Source organism: Emys orbicularis, chromosome 3, assembly GCF_028017835.1.
Source record: "Emys orbicularis isolate rEmyOrb1 chromosome 3, rEmyOrb1.hap1, whole genome shotgun sequence".
NCBI classification, from domain to species: Eukaryota; Metazoa; Chordata; order Testudines; family Emydidae; genus Emys; species Emys orbicularis.
In genome coordinates, this window is record NC_088685.1 from 137,028,264 (window position 1) to 137,055,977 (window position 27,714).

Below are 27,714 nucleotides of genomic sequence, written 5' to 3' on the forward strand. Positions count from 1 at the left end.
CTCCCAAAACAGTTGTTTACACAAAATTGTCTTCAAGTAACTCCATTGTCCAGCCCAGGAAAGGAGAATGATGGATGATTAGAGTTAATGGAAAGACACTGAAACAACTGGGAATTGAAAAGAACACCCTGGCTCCAGGACATCAAATAAGGAGAGAATTTCCCCACTGTGAACTGAAAGAGAGAAAAAAAAGTAGAGGTTTTTTTTATCAAAAACTTGGATGACAGTCTTGAAGTAGGCTGGCTGTAAATGGTGGATCCCTTGTATAGGTAAGTGATATGCTGTGGCAATAGGTAACTCTTATCAGAAAAGAGATTTTATCTAATATGAAAGTGAAAAGCCTGAGGTTCATAGAATCATAGAAGATTAAGGTTGGAAGAGACCTCAGGAGGTCATCTAGTCCAACCCCCTGCTCAAAGCAGGACCAACCCCAACTAAATAATCCCAGCCAGGGCTTTGTCGAGCTGGGCCTAAAAACCTCTAAGGATGGAGATTCCACCACCTCCCTAGGTAACCCATTCCAGTGCTTCACCACCCTCCTAGTGAAATAGTTTTTCCTGATATTCAACCTAGACCTCCCACACTGCAACTTGAGACCATTGCGCCTTGTTCTGTCATCTGCCACCACTGAGAACAACCTAGCTCCATCCTCTTTGGAACCTCCCTTCAGGTAGTTGAAGGCTATCAAATCCCCCCTCATTCTTCTCTTCTGCAGACTAAATGAGCCCCGTTCCCTCAGCCTCTCCTCATAAATCATGTGGCCAGTCCCCTCATCATTTTCGTTGCCCTCCGCTGAACTTTCTCAAATGTGTTCACATCCTTTCTGTAGTGGGGGCCCCAAAACTGGACACAATACTCCAGATGTGGCCTCACCAGTGCTGAATAGAGGGGAATAATCACTTCCCTCGATCTGCTAGCAATGCTCCTACTAACGCAGCCCAATATACCGTTAGCCTTCTTGGCAACAAGGGCACACTGTTAACTCATATCCAGCTTCTTGACTACTGTAATCCCCAGGTCCTTTTCTGAGAACTGCCAGTCGGTCCCAGCCTGTGGCAGTGCATGGGATTCTTCTGTACTAAGTGCAGGACTCTGCACTTGTCCTTGTTGAACATCATCAGACTTCTTTTGGCCCAAACTTCCAGTTTATCTAGGTCACTCTGGACCCTATCCCTACCCTCCAGTGTATCTACCTCTCCCCCCAGCGTATCTACCTCTCCCCCCAGCTTAGTGTCATCCACAAACTTGTTGAGAGTGCAATCCATCCCATCATCCAGATCATTAATGAAGACATTGAACAAAACTGGCCCTAGGACTGACCCGCTTGATATCGGCTACCATCTAAGACATTGAACTGCTGATCACCCCAAAATCTACCCAGCTTTCTATCCACCTTATAGTCCATTCATCCAATCCATACTTTAACTTCTTGGCAAGAATACTGTAGACCACCGTATCAAAAGCTTTGCTAAAATCAAGGTATATCGTGTCCACCGCTTTCCCCATATCCACAGAGCTAGTTATCTCATCATAGAAGGCAATCAGGTTGGTCAGGCATGACTTGCCCTTGGTGAATCCATGTTGACTGTTCCTGATCACCTTCCTCTCCTCCAAGTGCTTCAAAATTGATTCCTTGAGGACCTGCTCCATGATTTTTCCAGGGACTGAGGGGAGGCTGGGTTAGGGTTAACCTGCGGATGGTCAATGTAAACAAACTGTCTCACAGCCCGCCAGCGGATTACCCTGATGGGCCGCAGGTTGCCCACCACTGCTGTAAACCCTTCAGGGCAGGGACTATCTAAATGAGGGGAGGGCAAACTACGGCCCGTGGGCCAGCCCCAGCCCACCAAGGCTTTGGAACTAGCCTGAGGGATTGTCACCCCCATGGCGCCGCAGGACTAAGGCACGCTCCCTGCCTGCCCTGGCCCCGCGCCGCTCCCAGAAGCTGCCGGCATGACGTCCCTGCGGCCCCTGGGGGAGGCAGAGGGCTCTGCGCGCTGCCCTCACCTGCAGGCACCGCCCCCCGCAGCTCCCATTGGCCAGGAACGGGGAACCGCAGCCAACGGGAGCTTCGGGGGAAGGTACCTGCAGGCAAGGGCAATGCGTAGAGCCCTCTGCCCCCCGCCCCCGGGGCTGCAGGGACATGATGCCAGCCACTTCCTGGAGCAGCACGGGGCCAGGGCAATCAGGGGGCCTGCCTTAGCCCTGCTGCCACCCCAGAGCCGCTCAAGGTAAGCAGCGCCAGGCTGGAGCCAGCACCCCGCACCCCCTGCTTTGAGGCCCCTGCCAAACCCCAAACCTCTGCCCTGAGCCTCCTCCCACACTCCGCACCCCCTCCTGCACCCCACCCCCCTGCCCTGAGCCCCCTCATACACCCCACACCCCTCCTGCACCCCAACTCCCCTGCCGGAGGCCCCTGCTGCACTCCTCCCTGCACACCCTCCCACACTCCACACCCCCTCCTGCACCCCAACTCCCTGCCCTGAGCCCCCTTGTACACCCCACACCCCAGCCCTACATTCATGGCCCTGCATGCAATTTCCCCACCCAGATGTGGCCCTCAGGCCAAAAAGTTTGCCCACCCCAATCTAAATAGACAAGATAACCTTGGGCCTGAACTCCACAGTGTTCCTTACCTTGTCAAATATTTTTACTTTAAACAGTTTATTATTATTATTTTTTAGTAGTTTACATTTAACACAGTACCGTACAGTATAGGGGTTGATTTTTTTTTTTTGTCTTTGTCTCTGCTGCTGCCTGATTGTGTACTTCTGGTTCCAAATGAGGTGTGTAGTTGACTGGTCAGTTTGTAACTCTGCTGTTCATAACTCTGAGGATCTACTGTACATCAGTGGCTGTTAGAGAATACAAGGAGTTCTGAAAACCCTGTTATGCATATATAGCAGAACTTCGGAGTTATGAACACCAGAGTTACGAACTGACCAGTCAACCACACCCCTCATTTGGAACCGGAGTACAGAATCGGGCAGCAGCAGAATCAAAAGGGGGGCCGGGGGGAGGCAAATACAGTACAGTACTGTGTTAAATGTAAATTATTAAAAAAATAAAGGGAAAGCAGCATTTTTCTTCTGCATAATAAAGTTTCAAAGCTTTATTAAATCAGTGTTCAGCTGTGAATCTTTGAAAGAACAACCATAATGTTTTGTTCAGAGTTATGAATAACTCTGTTCCCAAGGTGTTCACAACTCTGAGGTTCTACTGTAGATAAGAAAAGTGGTTTGAAAGGTTGTGGTGGCGAGCCTTGATTGGGGGTCTGATGTGCTAGTTGAGCAGCAGAGATACTTCCCTCTGGCCAGAAAAAGATTTGACTGATAATATCAGAACAGGAACTTGCTTTTTAGATATACAAGATCTCTCTTTATCCCACATCCAACTAAGTGAGTGAGACTACCTTAACTTACAAGAAATGTAAATCTGGAAGATAAGCAAATATTTTTATTTTTCCTGCTTATAATGCATCTTGTTTGTATTAAGATAACTGTTGTATGAGTAATTTCACACAGACATCTCCAAGGAAGAAGAATCTCTAAAGAGGAAAGCGTCTGAAGAGTAAAGTGTGTCTGGCACCTATACCCTCTTACTGTTTCAGTCAAGGGGTATGGACACAAGTGTCCTTCCAGTGAGTTATATTGCCATCAGGCGCTGCAGGCGAAAACACACACACACACACACACGGCACCACTGTACAACTTTATATGTAAGAAACAGTACTGACAGACCACCTTTCCATTGGAGTTTATTAAAAAACAAAAACATTTTTACAAATTCCAAAATTAGCAATGTGGCAAGATTATTTGTGTTTCCCACCTTTTGTTCTAGTCACATTTTTTGGTCTCTTTGTTTTCTTTTTCAATGGGGTTGCTTTTTCACCAGCAAATGAATTGTTGGTATATTTTTTTGTATTTTTTAATGAAGTACCAAATCTGTGCTTTGGACCAGAGTCCTTTACGTTGTCTGAACTTTTCTTGTTTTTCTCCTTCTCGACGCAGCGTTTCACTCTAAGCTTTCTTCCCTTCAGTTCAGAGTTGTTTAGTTTCAGAGCAAGATGTACAGCATCTGTATTCTATTAAACCAAACACATTAGTTTTGAAGGTTAACAATTGGACAGACATTACCTATAAAACCAGAAATCTTTTGTATACATTCTGCCTATGCAAAATTATAAAATAGAAATCAATCTGGATAATAGAGCATATGTATTGTGTTCAGGAACATGAGCAGACCTCTGTGCAATACATAGTTACTCTCTGACAAATACTAGCTTTGAAAGCCTGATTCACCAAAACATAGACACTTATATTCCAAGGTAGTATTAAACAGAACTTCCCATTGAAAGAGACAGAGAGTTCCACGTAAAAATCTGACAGCATGAGTTGGTCCTATGCAAGGGCAACCAAGGGCCCAGTCCTGAGTCCTGACCTCCCCTTTTCCACCTTCAAATCACTCCTTAAAACTCAGTAGTCCACAACTCCTCTTGTGCACAACACTTAGTTTGTGTTGTATCTGCTTAATTTACATTAAATGGCTCAGAGAAGCGACATGTCTTCCTACCTGTCTGTAGAGTGCAGTGTATACTACCATTACTGTGTAAAAGTCAAAAACATAACAAGATTCAGGCAGATCTTCATTTAGTATTTGGAGAACTCCTGGTCTCCCAAAACATTATCTTTCCATACCTCAAACAGAACATAGCCAAACCCTTTGCCAATGCCAGTGTTTTTGTCTCTCACAATTCGCACTGCTACTACATTTCCACATTCAGAAAAGTGTTCTCGCACAGTATCATCTTCAATTTCTGCAAGCAAGAGGAGTCACTGTGGGGTTAGGGTTATGTTAATGAAATAGACACAGCTTTAGGAGTATTACCAAAAACTCTGCTATAGTTTAAAATTCATATACACATATTTTAGATGCTTTAGTTAGGCAAATAAATTTGATCTGACAGGAAATTATCTATACATTAACAACAGAGAATACATAAACTAGGACATTTACTTTGAAAAGTGCAGATTAAGCTTTAAGAAACAATAGAACACATCATTAGGCAGAAACAAAGCCTAGGTTAAAATGTCAGTTTATCAAACAATTTACATCTGTGGTTTGAATGGAACTAAAATTAGTATTTTTTAAAACCTGAAACAGCTATTTCACCTTCTATAGCTCTGACTTGTGCTTAAGGGATAATCAGTCTAAATGATAATAGGCCTGATGTGACACTTCTTACAAACATAATATACTTGACTGAAGATGCTCTTGGTATAATGATGCCAATTAGGTGTGAGATTTTTGAATTGATATAGTTAGTTATACAATCACTAGTGTGGATGCAGTTCAATTAGTACAGGTTATTCTTCTTCCTGTAGAGGAATAAGCTATATTGTTCTAAGCTGTTTATGCTAGTATAAATCCATTCACACTAGTGGGAATTGTACTGCTTTAACTATACAGGTAAACTTAAAGGGATATAAAATTTGTGTATGTAGACAAGGCTTCAAGCCCAATGTCAGTGCGCTCTGGAAATAATTGAACTGGTTCTTCTGCAGAAGCAAAAGAAAAAATATTTTTGTAAGTCTTACTAAACAAACTTTTAAAACAGTTACCAGAACATAATTTTTGCAATCTAGATTTTAAGGCAGGTCAATTTTTAGATCTAAATAACTTGATTGTACTTCTCAAAAAAATTCACTCAACAATCAGAACTGAAAATGATGATGTTTTATCAGCACTAAAGGAGAGATTACCGTATATAATCGTTCACTAGCCTGTTCGTTTATAAGCTGACCCCCCAAAATGGTTAGGTAAAAATAGCAAAAACTGTATGATCCTTTCATAAGCCGACCCTATATTTCAGGGGTTGGCAAACTTTGGCTCCTAGCCCTTCAGGATAAGCCGCTGGCAGGTCGGAACGTTTTGTTTACTTGGAGTGTTTACAGGCATGGAGCTCCTCAGCTCCCAGTGTCCGCGGTTTGCCGTTCCCAGCCAATTGGAGCGGCAAACCGTGGCCACAGGGAGCTGAGGGGCTCCATGCCTGCAGACGCTCCAGGTAAACAAAATGACAATGTATTAGATATTCAATTCAATGATTCTATAGAGTTTAAAATCATCAAATTTTGGTGTAGACCCATTTATAAGCCGACCCCCGCTCTTTGATGCGTCACTTTTTTACCAAAAATATTCGGCTTATGAACGAGTATATACGGTAATTACCATTTACAGTAACTGGAGTTCAAGGTGTCTGTCCTAATGGATGCCCCACTTCAGGTGCACCGTTCGGTCTGCAGAAGCACCATAGCCATCCTTGTGTCCTGTACTTAGGACATATAGGACTGCAACGGAAAAACCACCCTTGGTTCATTCTCTACTGCAAAGTCCCACAGACACGAGACTCCAAAGCAGAGCAGAAGGTGAGCAGGTAGTGGAGCACCCATAAGGATAAAAATTTCAAAGAACTCCAGTTACTGTGCAAGGTAAGTAACTTCTCCTTCTTCAAATAATGTCCTATCGGTGCTACACTTCAGCTGACTCCCAAGCAATACTCCGTAGAGCTGGGTGCTTTGAAATAGGATCTAAAATTGATTGGAGGTTGGCAGTCCCAAATAAAATATCTGCCTGGGATGCATGCACTAGAGCACAGGGCTTTGAGAATGCGTGGATTGAGGCCCACGTGGCAGCTCTGAAGATTTCTGCAATAGGAATATTCTTTAATATGGAAACAAAAATGGACTGTGATCTGGTGGAACACACTATAACCCTAGGAGGGCACGGGATATCAGCAGTTTCATGTCAGGAGAACATACAACCAGCAACCCTTTTGGAAAAATCTGTGGGTGGACGTAGGTGGACGTAGGTGTTCCGTTAACTCTGTCTGGAACAGAAACAAATAATCGAGGAGAGGCCCCAAAGGGTCTAGTCCTGTTCAAATAGACTACTAACTCCTGCCTAATGTCCAAGGTGTAAAGGATGGCATCAGTGTTCCCTCTAATTTTTTACGGCCACGTGCGGAATGAATTTTGTTATGTGCACCAATATGGAAGTGGTGTGTGACACATCACCTTCATATTGGTGCACATAACAAAATTCATGTGGTGGGGGTGGGGCCAAGGAGTTCAGAGCATGGGAGGGGGCTCAGGGCTGAGGCAGAGGGTTGGGGTGCGGAGGTATGAGGGCTCGGGGCTTAATAGGCAGCTGTGCAGCCGTGCAACTTCGAGGGAACTTAGGATGGCATCCTCCCTAGACCAATGAAACTGTGTGTGAAAAAACTGGCAGATGAACAGCCTGATATGAAAATCCAAGATGATCTTACATAAAACCAGGGGGAATGTGGCTGGATGGATACCTTGTGTTTAAGGAAAACTTGGGGGGAGAATGTCAGCCATCAAAGCCCCTAAAACTCACCATCTCTCCAAGCCGAGGTGATAGCCACCAAGAAAACCGTCTTCATGGCTAAGTGTAAGAGTGAACCCGTGGCCAAAGGTTCAAAAGGAGGTTTCATCAGAGAAATAAGGACTATGTTCAAATCCCAGCTGGGGTGGGCTCACTGATGTGTGGAAACAGGTTAGATTACCCTACAACTTCTAGGTTCATCAAAGGGTTAGCAAACACTGGAGAATGGAATGCCACAACATCCAGTAGGCGAACTTAACGGAACTCAGAGAAAGGCCTGCTTTCTTCAAATCAAAAAAGGCACTTGCTCTAGGATCTCCAAGAGGGGGAGAGTCGGTAGAACACAGGTGTAACATCTCTTCCATTTCTGCAGGTAAGTTTTTCTAGTTGATTCTTTCCTACTATTCAACAGAACCTCTTGAACCTCTCTGGAACAGGAGAGTTCTATTCCCAGGAGCCAACCAGGTAACAAGCCTTGAGTCATACAGTGTTCAAGTTGGGGTGAAAAATGTTTCCTGAGTCCTAAATGAAAAGGTTGGGTATTAATGCAAGACTGATAGAAGAGTGAGAGCAGAGACGAATTAGGTATACTAACCATACCTGTCCCTGCCAAGTTGGTGCAATTAAGATGATCTTGACTCCATCCTGCTTGATTTTGTTTAAAACTCTGAGGATGAGAGATGTCGGAAGATAGGCATACATTAGGTTCTTCGACCAGGACATGAGAAAGGCATCTCCCAAGGAATGGTGACCTTGACCTCCTCTTGAGCAAAACTTTTTGCCACTACCACCAACAGGAAGTGTGCAGAGATCTATTTCTGGGAAACCCCAAATGAGAAATATCTGTTCTAGTATAGAGTTATTGTGTTCTCACTCGATTCTGAAAGTAGTTCCTGCTGAGACCTTCTGCTACGGTGCTTTGGAGGCCAAGTAAACAAACAGCTTGAAAATCCGGTGGGCTGTCCACCAGTTCCATAACTATAGTTTCTGCACAAAGAGAAGGGGTCTTGCTCGCCCCTGACAACTTATGTAGTACATACTGGCCCTGTTGTCTGTCATTATTAGTACAGATTGTCCTTTGATCATAGGAAGAAAGTGTTGGCAGGCATACTTGACGGCCCTGAGCTCCAGAAAGTTTATATGGAGAGAAGATTCCTGGGCAGTCCTCCTACCCTCAATAGTATGTTCCTGAAGATGAGCCCTGCAGATAAGGCATAAAAGGCATGCACCAAAAACTATGATGATGTGGGAGGTAGAGGGGCAAAGAGGATTTCCAAGCAGACTTTACCTGGATTCTTCCACCAGTCGAGAGAGACTAGCATATAGGGAAGAGCTTGTTCAAATTGTGTCTGTTGGGAGTATAAACCATTCTGAGCCAGACCCGGAATGTAACTAGGCATGTAATGGGACAAAGATGCATGCTGCCATGTGATTGATGAGCTGCGAACAAGACCTGGCAGTTACCTGAGGGCTCACGTGGACTTGCATAATCAAATCTGTCACAGTAAGAAATCTGTCCTCGGGTAGGCAAGCTCTGCACATTGAAGCATGAACTCTATTCACTAAACAGGTAAGAGAGAGGACTTCTTGGTACTGAGTTGAAATCCTAGCATGCCAAATAGAGTTGTAGCTTTTTTGACAGTAGCTTGACTTGGGTGTAAGAGCTTCCTTTGAGTAACCAATCACCACCATAACCAAAAACTCTGAGCCCCCAGTGGGAAAGTAGTACTTTTTATTTGATCTCTTCGAAATTGGAGGTGCAGAAGCTGGGGTTTGCCAAATTATGTTGGCAGGCTCCAGCAATACCTCCTTTATGGGAAAAGCTACTTGATTGGAAGATGGTGTATGAAGAATGCCCAAGTGTCTATGCTGGGTCTCTTGGACTTCTTCCAAGGGGATATGGAGAATGTCAGTGACTCTCTTCATCAAATCTTGAAATTGCTTGAAATCATCTGTGGGTGACCAGGGGGAAAGTATGGCATAACTGCTTCATCTGGGAAGTACGAAGAAATATCCGTTTGAGGGATAGTCTCCGTATCAGTTCTTTTTGCTTGCTCTTCAAACTCCTCCTCCTGTGGTGGGGATTGATGTGAGGGGAGGGACAGAAGAGTGCTCTTTCTGATCCTCAATTTGAGAGCTAGGTGCTCTGGAGAAATGTTGATGGTAGGCTACCCAAGGATCCAATATGGCTATTAGGGAGGGTCATAAATAAAGGGATGAGGCACCCAAAGTTGGTCATACCAAAGGGGATGTGGAACAGCTCGAGGCTGTCTGTGTCTGAAGGGTCCCTTGAAGAGAAGGTTCCAAGAGAGTCAGGCCTGGACTGATCACAGAAGGAACCTTGGATAGAAATTTGTGAGTCAGAAGAACTGTCGTCTCCACAGTCCGCAGGGGTGATGTGGAGGGGGGAGAGGAGAGGGGGAGACAATGGTGGGGTAGTAGGTTGTCTGTCCATTCCCATGGGCACCAGGAAATCAGTTGGTTCCGATGAGTGATTTGTTATTGGGGATAAAGTAGGCTGTGCTACTGGGAGAGTCTTCCTGCACTCAACAATGGAGAGACAGGTTCACTGGAGACTAATAGGCTCTGGAGAATCTGAATTCCTGCAGTACCAGGTGGATCTGTGTAGAAACTTGATGAGTCTCAGCAGTGGAAACCTGCAGTACCGAGGGTGGTGCAGACTGCACTGGTACCATAGGTGCTGACTCCATGGGTGCTCTGGAGCTGGTGCGCCCACGGGGAAAAATTAGTGGGTGCTCTGCACCCACCAGCAGCCAAGCTCCCTACCCCACCCCACCTCACCTCCTCCTCCCCTGAGCGCACCGCGTCTCCGCTCCTCTGCCTACCTCCCAGTGTTTGTCACCGCCAAACAGCTGTAGCAAGCTCCAGGAGGGAGGGGGGAGGAGCAGGAACGTGGCACGCTTAGGGGAGGAGGCGGGGAAGAGGCGGGGCTGGGGCGGGGATTTGGGAAAGGAGTCAGAATAGGGGCAGGGAGGGGGCGGAGTTGGGGAGGGGACTTTGGGGAAGGGGTTGGAATGGGGGTGAGAGGGGGTGGGGTAGGGGTGGAGTGGGGCCGGGGCCAGAGGGGGGTCAAGCACCCACCGGCACCAGTAGAAGTCGGCGCCTATGGCTGGTACCAGTTGACTGTGGTACCCAGATCCATCAGTCAGCAATAAGGAAGTAGAGGTTGCAGTAGGTACCGTCTTCCTTGGTGCAGAGTCTCTAGAGTCCCTAGCATCTGGATCATGCTTAGATGGTATCAAGGTATGCTTCAGTACCCTTGTGGTTTAGCTGTACTGAAGGGTTTAGATGTAGAGGGACCCTGGGTTCGGAGGCCACTTGAACCCTATGTGAGGCCGGAGGTCTCGACTACAGCAAGTCTCTTAGGCCCATCTTCTTTCTGAGGAGATTTGGAGCTCCTCTTGGCAGATGATTTGGCACTACCACCTGTAGAGCTCTCTTGTGAAGATCTGGAAGGTGATTCAGCTGCAGAGGTCGTTGGGATGCTGTAGTCACTTGAAGGCTGGTGTAGAGGGAGGGTATCTGAGCCTGGGTCTGATGCAGCGCACAGGGGCATTCCATCATGAGAAATCCAAGTTTTCTCTCTCTGTCTTTCCTGGAAGTCTACAATCCTGAGCTGATTTTCCACTTACACGGCATGTGAGTATCCCCAAGCAGTTGATACAGTTTGAACGGCTGTCACTAACTGGCAAGTGAGGCAATACTTAAACCCTGGGGATTTAGGCATGCCCCATGGAAAAAGGGGAAGGAGAGTTCCTCCAGGAAAGAGAGGGCACAGGAAGAAACTAGAAGCCTCTCAGACACCCCCCTCCAAATAATAAACTGTTAAATCTAATCTATTAGTATTAATTAAACTAAAGATTAACTACACTATAAAGTACAAACTAGGTAGCTAGCTAAATAAACAGGCACCACCAGACACTATGTCTGAGGCCAAGGTGGTTGAGAAGGAACTGAGGGTGGTTTGTCCATCGCAGCCCTATATACTCTCAATACAGAGCACGAGGATAGCTAGGTTGCACATGCGGACCAGACGGGTACTGCTACCAAAAATCCCTGATCAAAGATACAAAAGGTGCACGTGCACTGAAATGAAACACCCACAGGGATGTTACTCAAAAAAGAAGGTGAAAAACAATGTATTTACATTGCTAGAAATTTATAACCACCAATAACTTTGCCATTTCACAGTTAAGTTTTAGAATAGGTTATCTAATTTTGAAGTTTTTTTAATATTTAGGTATCTATATATATTACCCTAAATCTTAACAAGTAAAGAAGTATTACTATCAACATAAGTGTCAATTATTTTACATTTACTGAAAAAATAAAATTATGGAATATTGACTGAATGTGAACATCCATTTAAACTTACCATATGAGAGATTTCCCACAAATATAGACCTCTTATTGTCATGCTAAAAAACAACAACAAAAACAACAATAAGCTACTAGGTTATAGGCAAATACAGAAAAGTTCTTCTGAAATCATGTATATTACTTACAGAAGTGGCTTTTGAAGCAAGGTCAACTCTGATGTGAAATCCATTGGCAATTTGAGTTCCATTTCTATTGTAGCACAAGAGAAAAAGGAAAGCTCTTAGTACGCAAACAGAAACGGCCAATGAATGACTAAAATGTTTGGTTTACAACCTATTACTGGTTTCAAATATAACATTCTTAACAAAGGCAGTTTAAAAAAAAGTTAGACAAAAGTGCTTTTATTTTGAGTCAAACACAATAAACTAAACAATTCATACTTGTAATCTGACATCCTGTAAATCCATTCTCACAAAATATAATGCCATTAACGAGGAACAAAAATGAAACATACCTTTTAAGAGCTTTAGTGGCAGCACCTTCTTCCTTAAAAACCACATAAGCATTAATATATTTCATATTAGGATGGATCTTATGCCTGAAGAGAAAGACAGAAAGTTTATCCTACTTAAGCAATTCTTATGGTTCTCCCCCTGCACCCTCCCACTCCATGGTCCTGTGCACATATCATGCAAGCCTTGATGTAATTTAAGGTAATGACTTCAGTTCTCTCAGATATACAATTAGCAATATCTACCACAGTAGCCAAAGGACCTTTAAACCCCCCCCCCCCCTTAACAGTCATCTTTTTCAGAGCCAGTTTCTGCAACTTGCTGGGCATCCTCAACCCCTAATGAAATCCCCAAGAGTTGGAAATTCTTAGTACCTCGCAGGATCTGGTCTTTAGTAAAGAGAAAAACTTGTGTAGTGGCAAGTGATTATCTACAGCAGTAAAACTACTTGTAGGAATTTAAGAAGTTTTTAATCACAGAAATCATGGAATGCCTATTTTATACTGAGTTTGTGGTTTATTACAACAATCTGTAACCCAATAGCCCTCCTTTTTGTCCTATGACTGCAGAGTTATTAACAGGTCACTCTACCTTGAATGTGAATGGTCCCTTACAATATGTGCTAACGACTTATACTAAACAAGCAACAGAGGGTCCTGTGGCACCTTTAAGACTAACAGAAGTATTGGGAGCATAAGCTTTCGTGGGTAAGAACCTCACTTCTTCAACAATCTGTTCCACCTTGCATTTTGCTGTGACACTGGGAGTTCCTTTCCCAGACCTGAAGAAGAGCTCTGTGTGGCTTGAAAGTTTGTCTTTCACACCCTCAGAAGTTGTTTCAATAAAAGATACTACCTCACCCACTTTGTCTATTTTATATACACACAGAGTTGATTATAATTATTTTTAAAGATAAAACCACACAAAATAAAAGATAGGAAGGAAACAATCATGACCAAGTGTAAGTGTGTGTGTGTGTGTGTGTACATATAACATAAAAAAAGGTTAAAAAAATTTTGTTTCCCCTTTAGCAATAAAATCTGAAACTCAAAGGAAAACCTACTTTATGGCTGCTAACTTTTTGGATAAAGTATCCTCTGCTGGAACCTTCAAAACAAAAAAAGCATTAGCTGAAATGCCTGACTGTGCTTATGAATATATTTCAAATATTTGTGCTTGAAAACTAAGGTGGAGGAAAGTTCAACAGGTATTTCCACCCAAAATAATATAGCTGCTCTATCAGGTAAAATTATTCAAACAGCAATTAGGAGAAATTCCAAGGAAGATATTAAAATGATAAAGAATGAAAATCAGTTGGGTTAGTTTATGTTTTTTGCATTCTAGCATGGTGATTTTAATTTATACACAGCATTGATTTACAATGAAATCGCTAGCTCTGTAAAATGGCCTCTAAATCTGTGTTATGGTACTTCAATCAAAGATTATCTTTAGCAAAACAAGCAACAATATTTCAGACATTTTTCTCCCAAAGAGAATGTGGTTACAATGTAATCAAGTGTTATTATCGGAAGAACAATTTGTGTTGACAGCAAGGTCTACCGCAGAAGCCAGTCGCTGCTCTCAAAAGGCTCAAGTTAAGTATTTCTAAGTCAAGAAATATGGCTAGTGAACTAATAAAGATATAAGATTTATGAATGCTATCCTTTAAGATTACACAACTACTTTTATCATATAATGTAAGAGGAAAGAACATACCAAAGAACGGAATCGAATTGATTCTATCTGTCCATATTCTTTAAAAAATGACTTCAGCATCTAAACAGAAATTGCATGTATTTTCAGTTCAGTTTTTCAACCCAGTAACATGAATTATTATTGCTGAATAAGAAAGCATTTTTATTTCACTCATATAAGGTAGGAGGAATTAGGTGACCATTACAACATCCCTTCCAACCCTATAATTTCTATGAATTACTACTATAAGATAGATAAGGAAAAAGGTCAAAATATCTTGTAGTGCTTTTGCTCTATCAAAAGCAAGAAAAATACCGAGTGCAAAAACTGAATTCAGCACTCTGGATGTTTAAATACAAGAAACATCTATAAGATTGTAAGAGTATGATCCTTATTTATTTTCTTTAACCATCAAAATTATTCCTTGGGTTCCAAATTCTCTGCAGACTCCAGCTGATGAAAGAAAAAGAAGCTGGTCTGAATTTAGCTTCTCTCGGCCAGGGCCAGCTTTAGGCCGATTCACCCAATTCCCTGGAATCGGGCCCTGCGCCTTAGGCGCCTTTTTAATTTTTTTTACTCACCCTGGCAGCGGTCCGCTCCGGGGTCTTCGGCGGCCCCGCTCCCCTTGGCCAGAGCGCCGGCCGGAGCATGGCTGCCCCACGGCCCCGGCCGGAGCACGGCTGCCCCACGGCCCCGCGATCCTGGCTGGAGCGCGGCAAGCCCTGCGGCCCCACTCTCCCGGATGGAGCTCTGGCTGGAGCGCGACAGCCCCGCAACCCCGGCCAGAGCGCCGCTGCCCTGTGACCCCGGCCAGTGCGCTGCAAGCCCTGCGACCCCGGTCTTCCAGCTGGAGCGCGGTGGCCCCGCGACCCTGGCCGGAGCGCAGCAGCCCCGCGATCCCGGCCGCAGCGCAGCAAGCCCCGCGGCTCCCCTCCCCCGGCCGCCAAGCTGAAGTGCCGCCCAGGGAGTACAAGCCCCAGGAATCGGACCCCGCACTTGCTAAAGCCGGCCCTGCTCTCACCCGCCTTCCCCCATGCTCCTGGTATTTATTTGAAATTTGCACATTTCATATCATATAACAGGAATTTCTAGACTCAAATGCAATATATATATATAAAAATAAATACAAAATAGTGCAGGGGTAGGAAACCTATGGCACATGTGCCGAAGGTGGCACGTGAGCTGATTTTCAGTGGCATTCCACTGCCTAGGTCCTGACCACCGGTCCGGGGGGCTCTGCATTTTAATTTAATTTTAAATGAAGCTTCTTAAACATTTTAAAAACCTTATTTACTTTACATACAACAATAGTTTAGTTATATATTATAGACTTATAGAAAGAGACCTTCTAAAAACATTAAAATGTATTACTGGCTCGCAAAACCTTAAATTAGAGTGAATAAATGAAGACTCGGCGCACCACTTCTGAAAGGTTGCCGACCCCTGTAATAGAGCAACCTATTTAATCCTAATTTCCCCTATTTCTCTGGTACTGGTAGTAAAGAAGCAAAACATGTATCAATTTAAAATATCCACAATTTGTTAGAAGTAATAGTGGAAGATTGTATATTTAGGAAAAAATTAGACAACCAGTGAGTATACAATATAACTATATATAGGAAAATGCAGATATATATTCTTCTTCTAAGTCTTTTCCGTAAGAGAAGTATCTATGGTCCAGAAAATGACCATTTGGTTAATTGAGGGGCACTTGTACAATCATGGGCAAGCCAAAACTCATATCTAACTAGTAGCTGTAGTTTTTAATATAACCCACTTATCTCTGGAATTGGCTTAGACTCTACTTTCTAGATTGAATATGAAGAGTAAAGTTTAAATTTTCTATCTTGCCAGAGTTATTTTGGGACTATTCCCTTATTAGACTTGAACAATTAAGGATCAAATGTTACCCTTAGATGCAGGCTCACCAATCACAAAGTCTTCAAAGGAAGCCATTTGTATGCACCTAAGGCCAGAATTTGCCCCTTAGTAACTAGTGTAAAAGTATCACCAAGACCTTTCATTTATTAAAAAGACACCGTCAATTTGAAGTTTTTCTGAAAATGACTAATTGTTTTAAATGTCTAGTTTCTGATAAAAGCATCCTGTAAATAATATGCTCTGATTTTAACATTTCCTTACAAAAACTGTAGGTCTTTCTGATCCTCATTAACATTTATAAAGATTTTTTCAGCAAGGGAGAAATTCATTAACTATACAGGGAAGCAGGGTAATTATATACAAAGTGGTGCCAAATGCACAAAATACATGAAGATATTTTCTCTCTAGCATCTCTCAGTCATAAGTGTCAGTTTTCAGACAACTGTCCTTTTCAAGTTGAGAGAGTACCTTTAAACCAAGACCTGCTGTGGCTCCCTTTAGCCCACAGAAAACTATTCACTTACCTGTACAGTACAGCTGATAGGTAAATTCCCAACAAACACAGTTCTCTGATTCTTTAGCATCTCCTCAGCTTCGTTAATTTGACTTTTATTCTTGCACTGTTTTACATCAATTTCATTAGCTGAACTAGCAAGGCTTTTGGTGACAGCTTGAGATGTTCTATTTTTTAGTTTCTGTTTGACCTTGATCCCTTTTTCTTCCTCTTTTTCATCTGCCTGTTCCAATGCACACTCTCTTTGGCACAAAGTGAAAAACACAACCAGATTGTTATGAAAAGCTTTAATTTTTTTCAGTCACAAAAGGGAAGTTCTTCATTGTAATTGTTCTTAAATTGTATTTATAAATTAAATTGTACAGGTGCAATAACAAGACAATTTCCATTTTTAATGGAAGGATTGAAATGTTATATACATTAAGCAAAAAACCTGACCATAACACTGAAAGGAATTATTTACCGGTGTATTGAGTGGTCATTATTGCCATTTGATAGGTGTGACTGAGTAGATAGCAAAAGTAAATCAATTTGATGCAGATTAAAATTTTAAAAGAAATTCAATTATTTTACCTAAATTAAGACGAAAAGTGAGTTGTTGTCTTTCTAACATTCAAGGCTCACACAATCTGTTGGGGAAGTTCTCTGTCTACATGCTACTAGATCTCGGTCTATCCAAGACATATGCCAAAAAAGTTATGTGAACAATAACTGACATCTATTCAGTTTTAAAAGCAGCCTCTCAAATGTTATGGATGACGTAAGCAGAAACAGCAAATGTAAGACTGCAGATTTGGATACGGAGGCTGTCAGTTAAAGATGCAACAGATGTGTCAGAGAGCATACACAGTGGTAACCTTATTTCCAAATGCTGGAACTGAGCGAATTTCATTGTCAACAGGCTAATACAAAGAATAACTTTTTCATCACTGGAATGGTAGTACCTCGCTCACACATACATTTCTAAAGGAATAGACAACATAACAGAGGGTTGCTCTAACAGCAAACCTGCCTCTTGGGTAATGGGATTGCTAAGAGAAGAAAGTCACGGACAGCCTACTCATCTACCAGCACATCTCCTCTTTGGGATTTAGGTTTCTTTCTTGTATAAAGCAGACTGTAACCTTAGGGAGCACACCTCCTGCAAGAGGATACCTTAGTCCATGCCTCTCAGGGTAGGGGATTAATGTTCCAGACAGTCTCTGTCCTTAACTCCCAAAGGGTGAGGGATTTTATTCTCTATTGGGACTGTATGAAATTATCCATAGTCCCTTTAAAGACAAGATTAGAAATAGTAAAACAGAACAAATAAGACTTTTATTCTCTGACGTAACTATATCAGCAAGATTTTGACCTATCTACGTGAGGCTAAGCTGCATCGTATTTAAAAAATGTGTTTACGTACCTGTTTGCCAACCTTTTCTCTGCTATAGACAATTTGTTCTTTTTGTCTTTCTTCAGTTTTATAGGAGGTTCTCGTTTAGTATTTGAGCTCTGATCTTCTGTTGCCCTTTCCACTTCTGTATGCTTTCGTTTCTTATTCTCCTTAAAAAAAAATTGTATGGTGTATAAAAGTTTATTTCTTTAATATATGACCTGTTACAAAACAGAAAAGCTATTACATAACCTCCTCATTTTATATGACACACTGAAAAGCCATTTCAATGTTTTCTACCATGTGATCAACACCTACAGAATATTTTATATGACATCCAAGTACATTCAATGACGAAATACTTAAGTACACAGAAGAATCTTCATTTTTATTTTATTTTATTTAACTGAAGTCTTGGAGGACATCCAAAATGTTGATGTAATCAAGGGTTCTTAAATTTAAATGAAAATGCCTGCAGTCTTGCAGCACAGAGATGAATTCAGAACAAGAATACCCTCTAGAGTACAAAGGTCTCTTTAGTACAACTGTTTCTACCAGCAAGAAAAAGGTGAAGATCAAAACTATTCAATCAAGATAAAATTTAAGTAAACTTTTAAAAGTTTTCATGAACTTCTGGTAGGTCATTTCTAAGTTGGCCATTTCGGTGGCACAGACATAGATAGTTCTGACAGATACTCAAGATGAGGTTTGAAAGTGATCTCTCAAACTCCCACACCCCAGACCACTGGAGACAGTGATTTCATGAAGGGTCAGGCTCAGTTTATAAGAGTATGATATGACCCTACTTTTCTTGGGGCCAAATCCTTCCTCTACATACTGTAAAGTATAAATCAGGGGAGATTCATGGATAAGAGATCACTGAGAAACTGTATCTCATGCGCCTTGGAGACAAGAGAAGAAAAGTGCTATGCTGGCCCAAGTCTTTCACAATACCGCTTAAACAGTTCTGATGAAGCTGACGTAGGTATTTTAAAAAGCCTTTTTGTTCAGCAAGTCTGCAATGAAACAACAATCGCTAATGTATTACATGACACTTAAGGTTTATTATTGTACAGCTGCTGTTTACTAAAATGTCTTTTTTAATGTTAACTGATTTTCCTCAATTTGCATAGGATCATAAATAAAAACAATACTGGCAAACATGGAAGAATGTTAATGTGCTGTGCATCCACATATTATTCCCTGAATGATTGTTTTAAAGAAAAAAAGTCCATGTCAGAAATAAAGACATTACTCCCATCTTAAGATAAAGCAAAGTCATTAAACTGTCATCGCTCAGTCTCTGTAATACATGCATGAGCAGACAAAAGTAAAAATGGCATCACTTCTACAGCTTGTCATGCTGATAAAGTATTGTTGTTTCTGTGACAATTCAATCTAGATGTAGTAATAGTGCCAATATTACTGCAAAGGTTAGATTATACATTAGCTTACAATTGGATTGGAGAACCCATAAAGTTTATAATTCATCTTGGTTTTGGGGTAAAGTCACTGGAAGAAATTAACATAGCTATTATAATTTCTTGCACTGTATATGTAAGCAGGATTCTTACCTCCTCTGATTAATTAAATGCTGCCAACTATTTTAATTTTTATATTTTATGTTCATTTTCCTTTTAAAAAATTGACAAAAGTTTTTCCTATGAATTTGTCAGCTCCCATTTTTTGTTTTAAAAATAAACTAAAACATTTAAAAATTACTTAACTTCTATTTATTGCATAACCATTTTCAAATTCAACTGAAACTGAAGATAGGTAGCAAATGTTAAATTAAGAAAGGACCTGAAAACAAGCAAAACTGATCATATTGTGCATTGACAGTATGTCTAATATAACTTCTAAACCTTAATGATTTGATTCAATAGGGAAAGTTTTTCAATGGACAACAATCTGGATGTATCATACACCAATCAAAAGCTCATAATGCATAGATATCAAAAAAGAGTCAAAGGTTTTTCAAATCACTCAACTGATGATCATCTGACAACAAACCAGAAGCCAGTTTGCTTACTTTGTACAAGTCATCTGAATGCGAGTTGTCTTACAATGCTATTAAGGGCAGAAACTGCTGTTTAGCAAGTAAAGTTTTCTGTAATTCTTTCATTCCATTTTCTTCTTCTTGTGGAAATAAAATAAAATTTGATCTTCTATACAAGTTCTATAACAGCTTGTACATAATTACTGAGGAAATGGTAAGATACCACAACTACCCCTGCACCGGCCAAACATACTAACATTCGGGACGATGAAATGAGGAAATATGATGGCATGCAGAATAACCACAACAGTGTATTAGTTACACTCTATCATATGCCAGGCCCTTAGCTAGTTTTAAATACAAAAGCCCAACATATTGTCTTTTATTAATCTAATAATCAGATATGGTTAACTCCGTGAAGCTAAGGGCACTTGCTGGTCTTTAATGAACTGACAAAGGACCTGTAAGGAGTGCTTCATCACTATTATATCTATATGTTTAAAATATTTGTTCCCTCTCCCCATTTACGTGTACTGTTTTGTTTGTTTTTATTTTGGGACTCAAGATGAATAAGACATTATTAGTCATCTTGCTTCCCCTGTGGGAACAGAAGATATATATGGAAAGCTGCCACTACCTCCTTCAACTGTCAGACAAGTTAGTTTTCTGATATATGGATTTTATTTATATTCACAGTCCTCATCAGACGAGGAGCACTAGTCAGACACTTGAAAACTGGGAGTTAGATCCCAGCGTTCCAAGAAGTTTTCAATAGAATCTGCTTGGTCTAAAGGCAAAACCAAAACCATTTCTTATGAGAAGGGTCATTCATTTACAATGAAGTAACAATATATATATATAAAAAAGTTACTTACTCTTGGCACAGCAACAAACACTGGCTGTATTTCAGACTCAGAAGCATTAAAAAGATGTGCCAGGGGGTGTGGTCTGCATGTTGTGGACTTATTTTGAAACAAACTGTTGACCACTTGTCCAATGACATAGTCTTCAGATGATGCACCTGCTTCATTTCTCTCACATTCCTTGCTATTAAAAAAAGGAGAAGAAATTGTTCATCTGCTGTCGTTCAATACTGCTAAAGGTCTCAGTGTCGCCAATACTAGTCTAACTTTAGGTTTTAGGAAGTGCAACAGATTTAGAGAACCAACTCCAATATTTTCAGGAAAATAAATCACTTGCACACTTATAATTCTAACCATTTCCTAAAACAATACAGGTAAAGACAAAAATTTTCAAAATGTTGCATGAGGAAATAACCACCATAGCCAATAACTTTAAGTGGAGTCATGTGGCTAAAACACTTTCCAACTGTTCAAAAGTTTAAGGGAAACTATTTTGTAAATTAAAGCATCAGTTATCTCAAACACACTGGACCGTGTGTTAAAAGCTGCAAAAAAGTAAAAGAAATTAAACTTAGTGCTGAATTTCTTAAGACAAATAACAATCTTGTAGATGAGGAAATTAATTGAAGAAAAAAATTAAGAGCTAAGCAACTATATCTTGAATGACATTATGACAGGGGAGCAGAATGGGCATAACTGTTCATAAATACGTGGATGTATCAATAATACAGGAAGTGGAAGCATTAGCAATACTTCACTTTTCTATAAACCTTCCAGTTAAAAGTTATTTGCAAATAACATCAGAAACAAGAAGCCTGCCAAACAATCGGAGGGGCCATCAAGGATAAAGGCACTACAGGAGCACTCAAAGACGATAACGCCATTGCGGAGAAGCTAAATGAATTATTTGCACTGGTGTTCAATGTAGAGGATCTGAGGGAGATTCCCATACCTAAGCCATTCTTTTTTAGAAGACAAATCTGAGGAACTATCTATGACGTTGCACCCATAATGCTTTATGGCAATATGCTTATGAATGTATATATGACATAACTGGAATATGTTTTATGCTACATATGCCATGTAACAAATCTATGTAAAGGTTATGATCTACTGAATATATTCATCCTATTTGTATGCATGTGTCATTAGCGTATTCAAAGTTATGAATATTGGCTGTATACTTGTTTGATTTTAAATAGCCTTAGTAAGGCATTTGGTCAGCTTCTTTAGAAAGGAATTTGCAAAGTTAAGTGCCCAATCAAGAAGCACCTAACGGACAATGGATCTTGGAAAGCTCCAATCCACATAAGAAGTCTACATGAGGACGTTCAAGGTAGCATGTGAAACATGGGGGCTACCTGTAAGTTCTGAGTCATGCATGGACATGTGACTTGCCCATGTGACTCTAAAACTTCATCTTGTAGCTGGAATTCTACACAGGGGAAAGGAGGGATATCCACCCACAAGAGAAAGTCTATTTAAACCCCTGGGAGACCCCTCCATTTTGTCTTCAGCTGGCTCAAGAGATAGCAGCTCCATCCCAAAGGATACCTGAAAGAAACTGGAACAAAGGACAGTAACCACCGGGGGTATGAGTGATTGCTGGACCCAGACTAGAAGGAGAGGAGTCTACACCTCTGAAGGTGAGGTTTTATCTGTATTCAGTTTCTTACTGTATTAGGCATAGACTTGCGTGTTTTATTTTATTTTACTTGGTAATTCACTTTGTTCTATCTGTTACTACTTGGAACCACTTAAATCCTACTTTCTGTATTTAATAAAATCACGGTTTACTTATTATTTAACCCAGAGTATGCATTGATACCGGGGTGGGGGGAAGGGCAAACACCTGTGCATATCTATCAGTGTTATAGAGAGGGTGAACAATTTATGAGTTTACCCTGTATACGCTTTATACAGGGTAAAACGGATTTATTTCGGGTTTGGACCCCATTTGGAGTTGCGCATCTGAGTGTTAAAGACAGGAACACTTCTTAAGCTGCTTTCAGTTAAGCTTGCAGTTTGTGGGATGTGGTTCAGACCTGGGTCTGTGTTTGGGGCCAACAAGCATGTCTGACACATCCAGGCAGGGCTCTGGAGTCCCAAGCTGACAGGGAAAGCAGTGGCAGAAGTAGCCTTGGCACATCAGCTGACAGCCCCAAGTGGGTTTCTGTGATCCAACCCTTCACACTGTCCCAGATTGATGTGTCAGTAGAGGAGGTTTTGAAACAAATTCATAAATTACTCAGTAATAAGTCACCAGGACCAGACAGTATTCACCCAAGAATTCTGAAGGAACTCAAATATGACACTGCATAACTACTATCTGTGATATGCAACCTATCGCTTAAATCAGCCTCTGTACCAGATGACTGGAGGATAGCTAATGTAACACCAATTTTCAAAAAAACCTCCTAAGGTAATCCTGGCAATTACAGGCTGGTAAGCCTAACTTCAGTACCAGGCAATTTGTCTGAAACTACTGGATAGTAAAGAACAGAATTATCACACACATAGATAAACACAATATGTTGGGGAAAAGTCAACACAGCTTTTGTAAAGGGAAATTATGCCTCACCAATCTATTAGAATTCTTTGAGGGAGTCAACAAACATGTGGACAAGGGTGATCCAATGGATATAGTTTACTTTCAGAAAGCTTTGACTAGGTCCCTCACCAAAGCCTGTTAAGCAAAGCAAGCAGCCATGGGATAAGAGAGAAGGTCCTTTCATGGATCAGTAACTGGTTAAAAAAACAGGAAACAAAGGATAGAAATAAGTGGTCAGTTTTCAGTGAAGGGAGGTAAATAGTGGGGTCCCCCGTGCTGTTCAACACATTCATAAATGATCTGGAAAAGAGGGTGAACAGTGAGGTGGCAAAGTTTGCAGACAATACAAAATTACTCCAAGTAGTCAAGTCCAAAGCTGACTGCAAAGAATTACAAGGGGATCTCACTAAACTGGGTGACTGGGCAACAAAATGGCAGATGAAATTCAACGCTGATAAATGCAAAGTAATGCTCATTGGAAAACATAATCCCAACTATACATACAAAATGATGGAGTCTAAATTAGCTGTTACCACTTAACACAGAGATCCTAGAGTTAAGGTGGATAATTGAGCAGATGGTTTCAGACAATGTGCGGTGGCAGCCAAAAAAACTAACAGAATTCAGAACCATTAGAAAAGGGATAGATAATAAAACAGAAAATATCATAATGCCACTGTATAAATCCCAAATCTTGAATACTATTTGTAGTTCAGATTACTCTATCTCAAAATAGATAAAAAGAACTGGAAAAAGTACAGAGGTCAACAAAAATGATTAGGGGTATGGAACAACTTCCATATGAGGAGAGACTAAAATGACTCAGACTGTTTATCTTAGAAATGAGATGACTAAGGGGGGATATGACAGAGGTCTATAAAATCATGAATGGTGTACAGAAAGCCATAGTGTTATTTACCTCTCTTCACATAATACAAAAACCAGAAGTCATCTAATGAAAATAACAGATTTAAAACAAACATAAGGAAGTACTTCTTCACACAATGCATAGACAATCTGTGGAACTGGTTGCTAGGGGATGTTGCCAAGGCCAAAAGTATAACTGCATTTAAAAAAAGAATTAGAAAAATTCATGGCAGATAGCCATTGATGAACCTATTAGCCAAGATGGTCAGGGATACAATCCCCTAAACCTCTGACTGCCAGAAGGTCAACTGAACAACAGTAGATGGATCACTCAACGATAGCCCTGTTCTATAGCAGCAATGTCCCATAGGCAACTGCCACAAGAGAGCAATCTAAAATCTGTTCTAACTTGCAGCAAGGGCATGAAACAAGACTGACACCTGGGTAGCCCCACAATCAGGGGACTGTAAAAGCACTTTAAAGTCAACTCTGCATTCTTATAGCTTATGTAGGCTATATTGTATAATTTTCCAAGGCTCATCTTTTCTTTGTGCTTGCTCTCTCTCTATACACAGCTGGCAGATTATATTTTTATATCTTTAGATGACAGTTCAAGTCATATACTATAGTTAAACTTAGCAAAATTTGATTTTTTTCTTATACATAATTTGTAGGGTGACCAGATGTCCCGATTTTTGGGTCTTTTTTCTTATATAGGCTCCTATTACCCCCCACTCCCATCCTGATTTTTCACACTTGCTGTCTAGTCACCCTAATAATTTGACATGTTTACTGTCAGGTGGTTGTTGTTGTTTTTTTTTTCAGATCAATTTAAATTTTCAGTTGTGCAAAATTACAATGGGGCTTTGAGACTTATTGAGTGACAGCACCCTGCACAATACGGGGGGGGGCATGAAAGGGAGTCCGGAGCTCTGCAGGGACCATCTGTGTGCTTTTGACGTGACCAAGACCTGTATGACAAACGCAGGACGAAGGCGTGTCACTCCGGGCACGCTGCGGCGCAGTGCCCGCTCCTCGTGCCAACGCGGGACGCCCCCTGCAGGCGGGATCCCCCCCGGGTATGAGCAGCGCGCGGGTCCTTGGACTTCTCCTCCCCAGGCCTGGGAGCGGTGACCTCCCCTCACCCCCGCTACTGGGCAGGAGGCAGCAGACAAAGGCCGGGCCCCTTCATCCAGCACCCTCAGGCGAGGCTGGGCGGGACTGGGGGCACCGGGACCCCCGCTCCCGCGGCGAGCACCGGCCTTTCCAGCTCGCGCACCAGTAGCTGCTTTGCCGAGGCCTCGGAGACGGAGCGCACGCGCGGGGGCGACGGTTGATGGTTGAGAAGGGGTGGGTGCCGCGCGCTCTCACCCTGCTCCGCGCGGCGCAGGCCTTGGCGCTTTCGCTGCTTTAGAAGTTTTCATCTGGGTGGGAGGGGGGAGCTCAGTTTAGCCCCGACCTCGCTCCGGGAAGCGCCGCGACAACCGAGCAGCAGAGCGGAGCGCATGACCAGTCCCAGCCCATCGATATCACGTCACTTCCGGCGGCGCCGCTCCTGGTGGGTCTGGGTGAGGTTCAAGCGCAGCGCGCCCCTAGCGGAGAGCGAAAGCGAGGCTGTTATGGGCGTGAGCCAACCGGCTTCCCAAAGGTCCCGCCGCGGGGGTGGAGCCGCGCGCGTACATGGGCACCGCCCCCCAAAGCTCAGACCAGCGGCCCGGGATGTTTCTGCTCCGAGTCCCTGCTTGCCCCTGGTGCCCCAGTGTGCCCGCCCAATGCCTTCGTACGGCGCTGTCAGGGGGCGGGGCTGCCTGTCTATCCCCAGGCGCTGCTGGGCCCCGCCAGCGGCCCCCTTGCCCGGAGGGTGCCTGGCACTACGCAGCACACGGGGCTCGTGCCCCTGCCCGTGGGGAGCGTTGGCACGTCCGTGGGCTGCCCCGACCAGAGCAGGGTCCCCGCCTCGCCCGTCAGGGGCCGTTCGCTTGACCCGCCTCTCACTCCCTGTCTCTGGCCGGCGCAGCGCCCGGCCCGTGCAGCACCACAGCAGCGGATGAGACGGGGCAGGGCACGTGTGGGTCTGTCCGTTAGAGCAACCTGCGGGAGAGCCGGGTGTTGTATCAAGCAGGGAAGGTACTAACAAGCTTCAAGAGGACTTTATTTTTACAGTGGAAACCTCTTTACCAAGCTGCTAGTGCACCCTCGGTAGCTCTCACTCAGCCTCCTCAACTCCTCCCCCTCCCTTCCTGTTTCCTGTCCTTTCAGACTCCCAACAGCCAGTGCTCCCAGTTCTAATAAGCACATGCAGCATCTAAACATCACATTCCCTCGTCTCTTAAGAAACTTTCCAAATTAAAATAAACGTTGTTGTTCTAACCACAGGCACAAATATGAAACAAGACACTATACTGTTGGTAGAAATATTACACTGAAAACACTACATTACATAGCCTCTAGTCCAGGCAGGTAGTCTGAGTCTGACAGGCCGTCTCTCAAGCCCCGATTCCAGTGCAATGTGTTGGTTCTACGGTGAAGTCATCCAATGCAGACGGTGTTGGCATAATCTCCTCTTGGTGCATAGGCAGGTGCAAGATAAGAAGCAGTCCATACCCGCCCATCAGAAAGTCAATAGGTGTAAGGTCCCTTCTTCTCTATGAGTTTAAGAGGGGCTGTGAATTTATGGTCCCCTTTGTGTAAGATTCCAGGTTTTCGTATTCTAACAAAGGAACCACACTCAAACTTTGGTTCCTTAGCACCCCGCCGCTTGTCTGTGAAAGCCTTAGACTTTGCTTGGTTCTGTTCAACTGTTTTTCTCACATCCTCATTTGGGGCATCAGGTCGTGCCTTTAACAATCCAGCAATGTTCAGTTTAGTATTCATCTGTTTCCCATGCAGTAACTCTGCGGGTGATCTTCGCGTTGTGGCATATAGCCCAGTATGCTTGCAAGAAATCAGTAGTGAAGGGTATCCACAATCGCCCTTCCAGTTTAGCTGTTTGCAAATTCTCTTTCAAACGTCTGTTAAACTGTACAATTTCCCCATTGGCTTGAGGGTAATATAGGGATGACCTTCTGTGTAAAATGTTCCGCTCTGCTAGAAAAGTTTCAAACTCCAGGGAAGTAAATTGATTAGCATTATCTGAAACCAGTTATTTGGGGTTACCTTCCCTGCTAAAAACCGAAGAGAGGAACTTAATTACTGTAGCAGAAGAGATTTGCGATGTAAATACTACCTCAGGCCATTTACTGAAATAGTCTATTAAAGTGATGGCATAATGACAGTCAATTGGAGCAGTATCAAAGGGTCCTACAATGTCAATCGCTACTTTTTCCCATGCAGATTCAGGAAGAGGAACAGGCTGTAATGGAGGGGTACATGTCACTGCTGTCTTGTCATGCATTTGGCAAGTGACACAGGATTTTATGAGTGCTTCAGTTTGAGAGTCCATCCCTGGCCGTAATTTCTGTTGTACAGGCATCACATTATTCTGCATTTTAGCTTTATGCAGAAACCTATAAGCACAGCTGAGTTTCTCCTCAACTGGTGTTGGGTCCCAGCTGAAACTGGTGTGTGTAACGCAAGAGTGCTTTGCTGAGGAAGATCAATTTGTCCATTAACTACCTTGAGATTTAAAGCAGCCAATAAATCTCTGCCAAGGATAGGAGTGCCTTTGTGGACAATGTAGAATCACCAAAAGTAACTATTGCTGGCAGGCAGC

The 27,714-nt window shown here is 42.6% G+C and overlaps 1 protein-coding gene across 1 annotated transcript; it reads right to left on the minus strand.

The window, feature by feature from the left end:
- Positions 1 to 3,740: 3,740 nt before the first annotated feature.
- RBM34 (RNA binding motif protein 34) lies at positions 3,741 to 25,527 on the minus strand. The gene is made up of 11 exons (XM_065401019.1): positions 25,374 to 25,527; positions 20,597 to 20,768; positions 17,753 to 17,892; positions 16,358 to 16,589; positions 13,974 to 14,033; positions 13,321 to 13,364; positions 12,260 to 12,343; positions 11,931 to 11,994; positions 11,801 to 11,843; positions 4,698 to 4,816; positions 3,741 to 4,084 (listed from the first exon to the last, which is right to left on the minus strand). Exons 1-11 carry the CDS (start codon positions 25,424 to 25,426, stop codon positions 3,812 to 3,814), a joined length of 1,284 nt encoding a protein of 427 aa, XP_065257091.1. The 5' UTR covers positions 25,427 to 25,527; the 3' UTR covers positions 3,741 to 3,811.
- Positions 25,528 to 27,714: the final 2,187 nt, after the last annotated feature.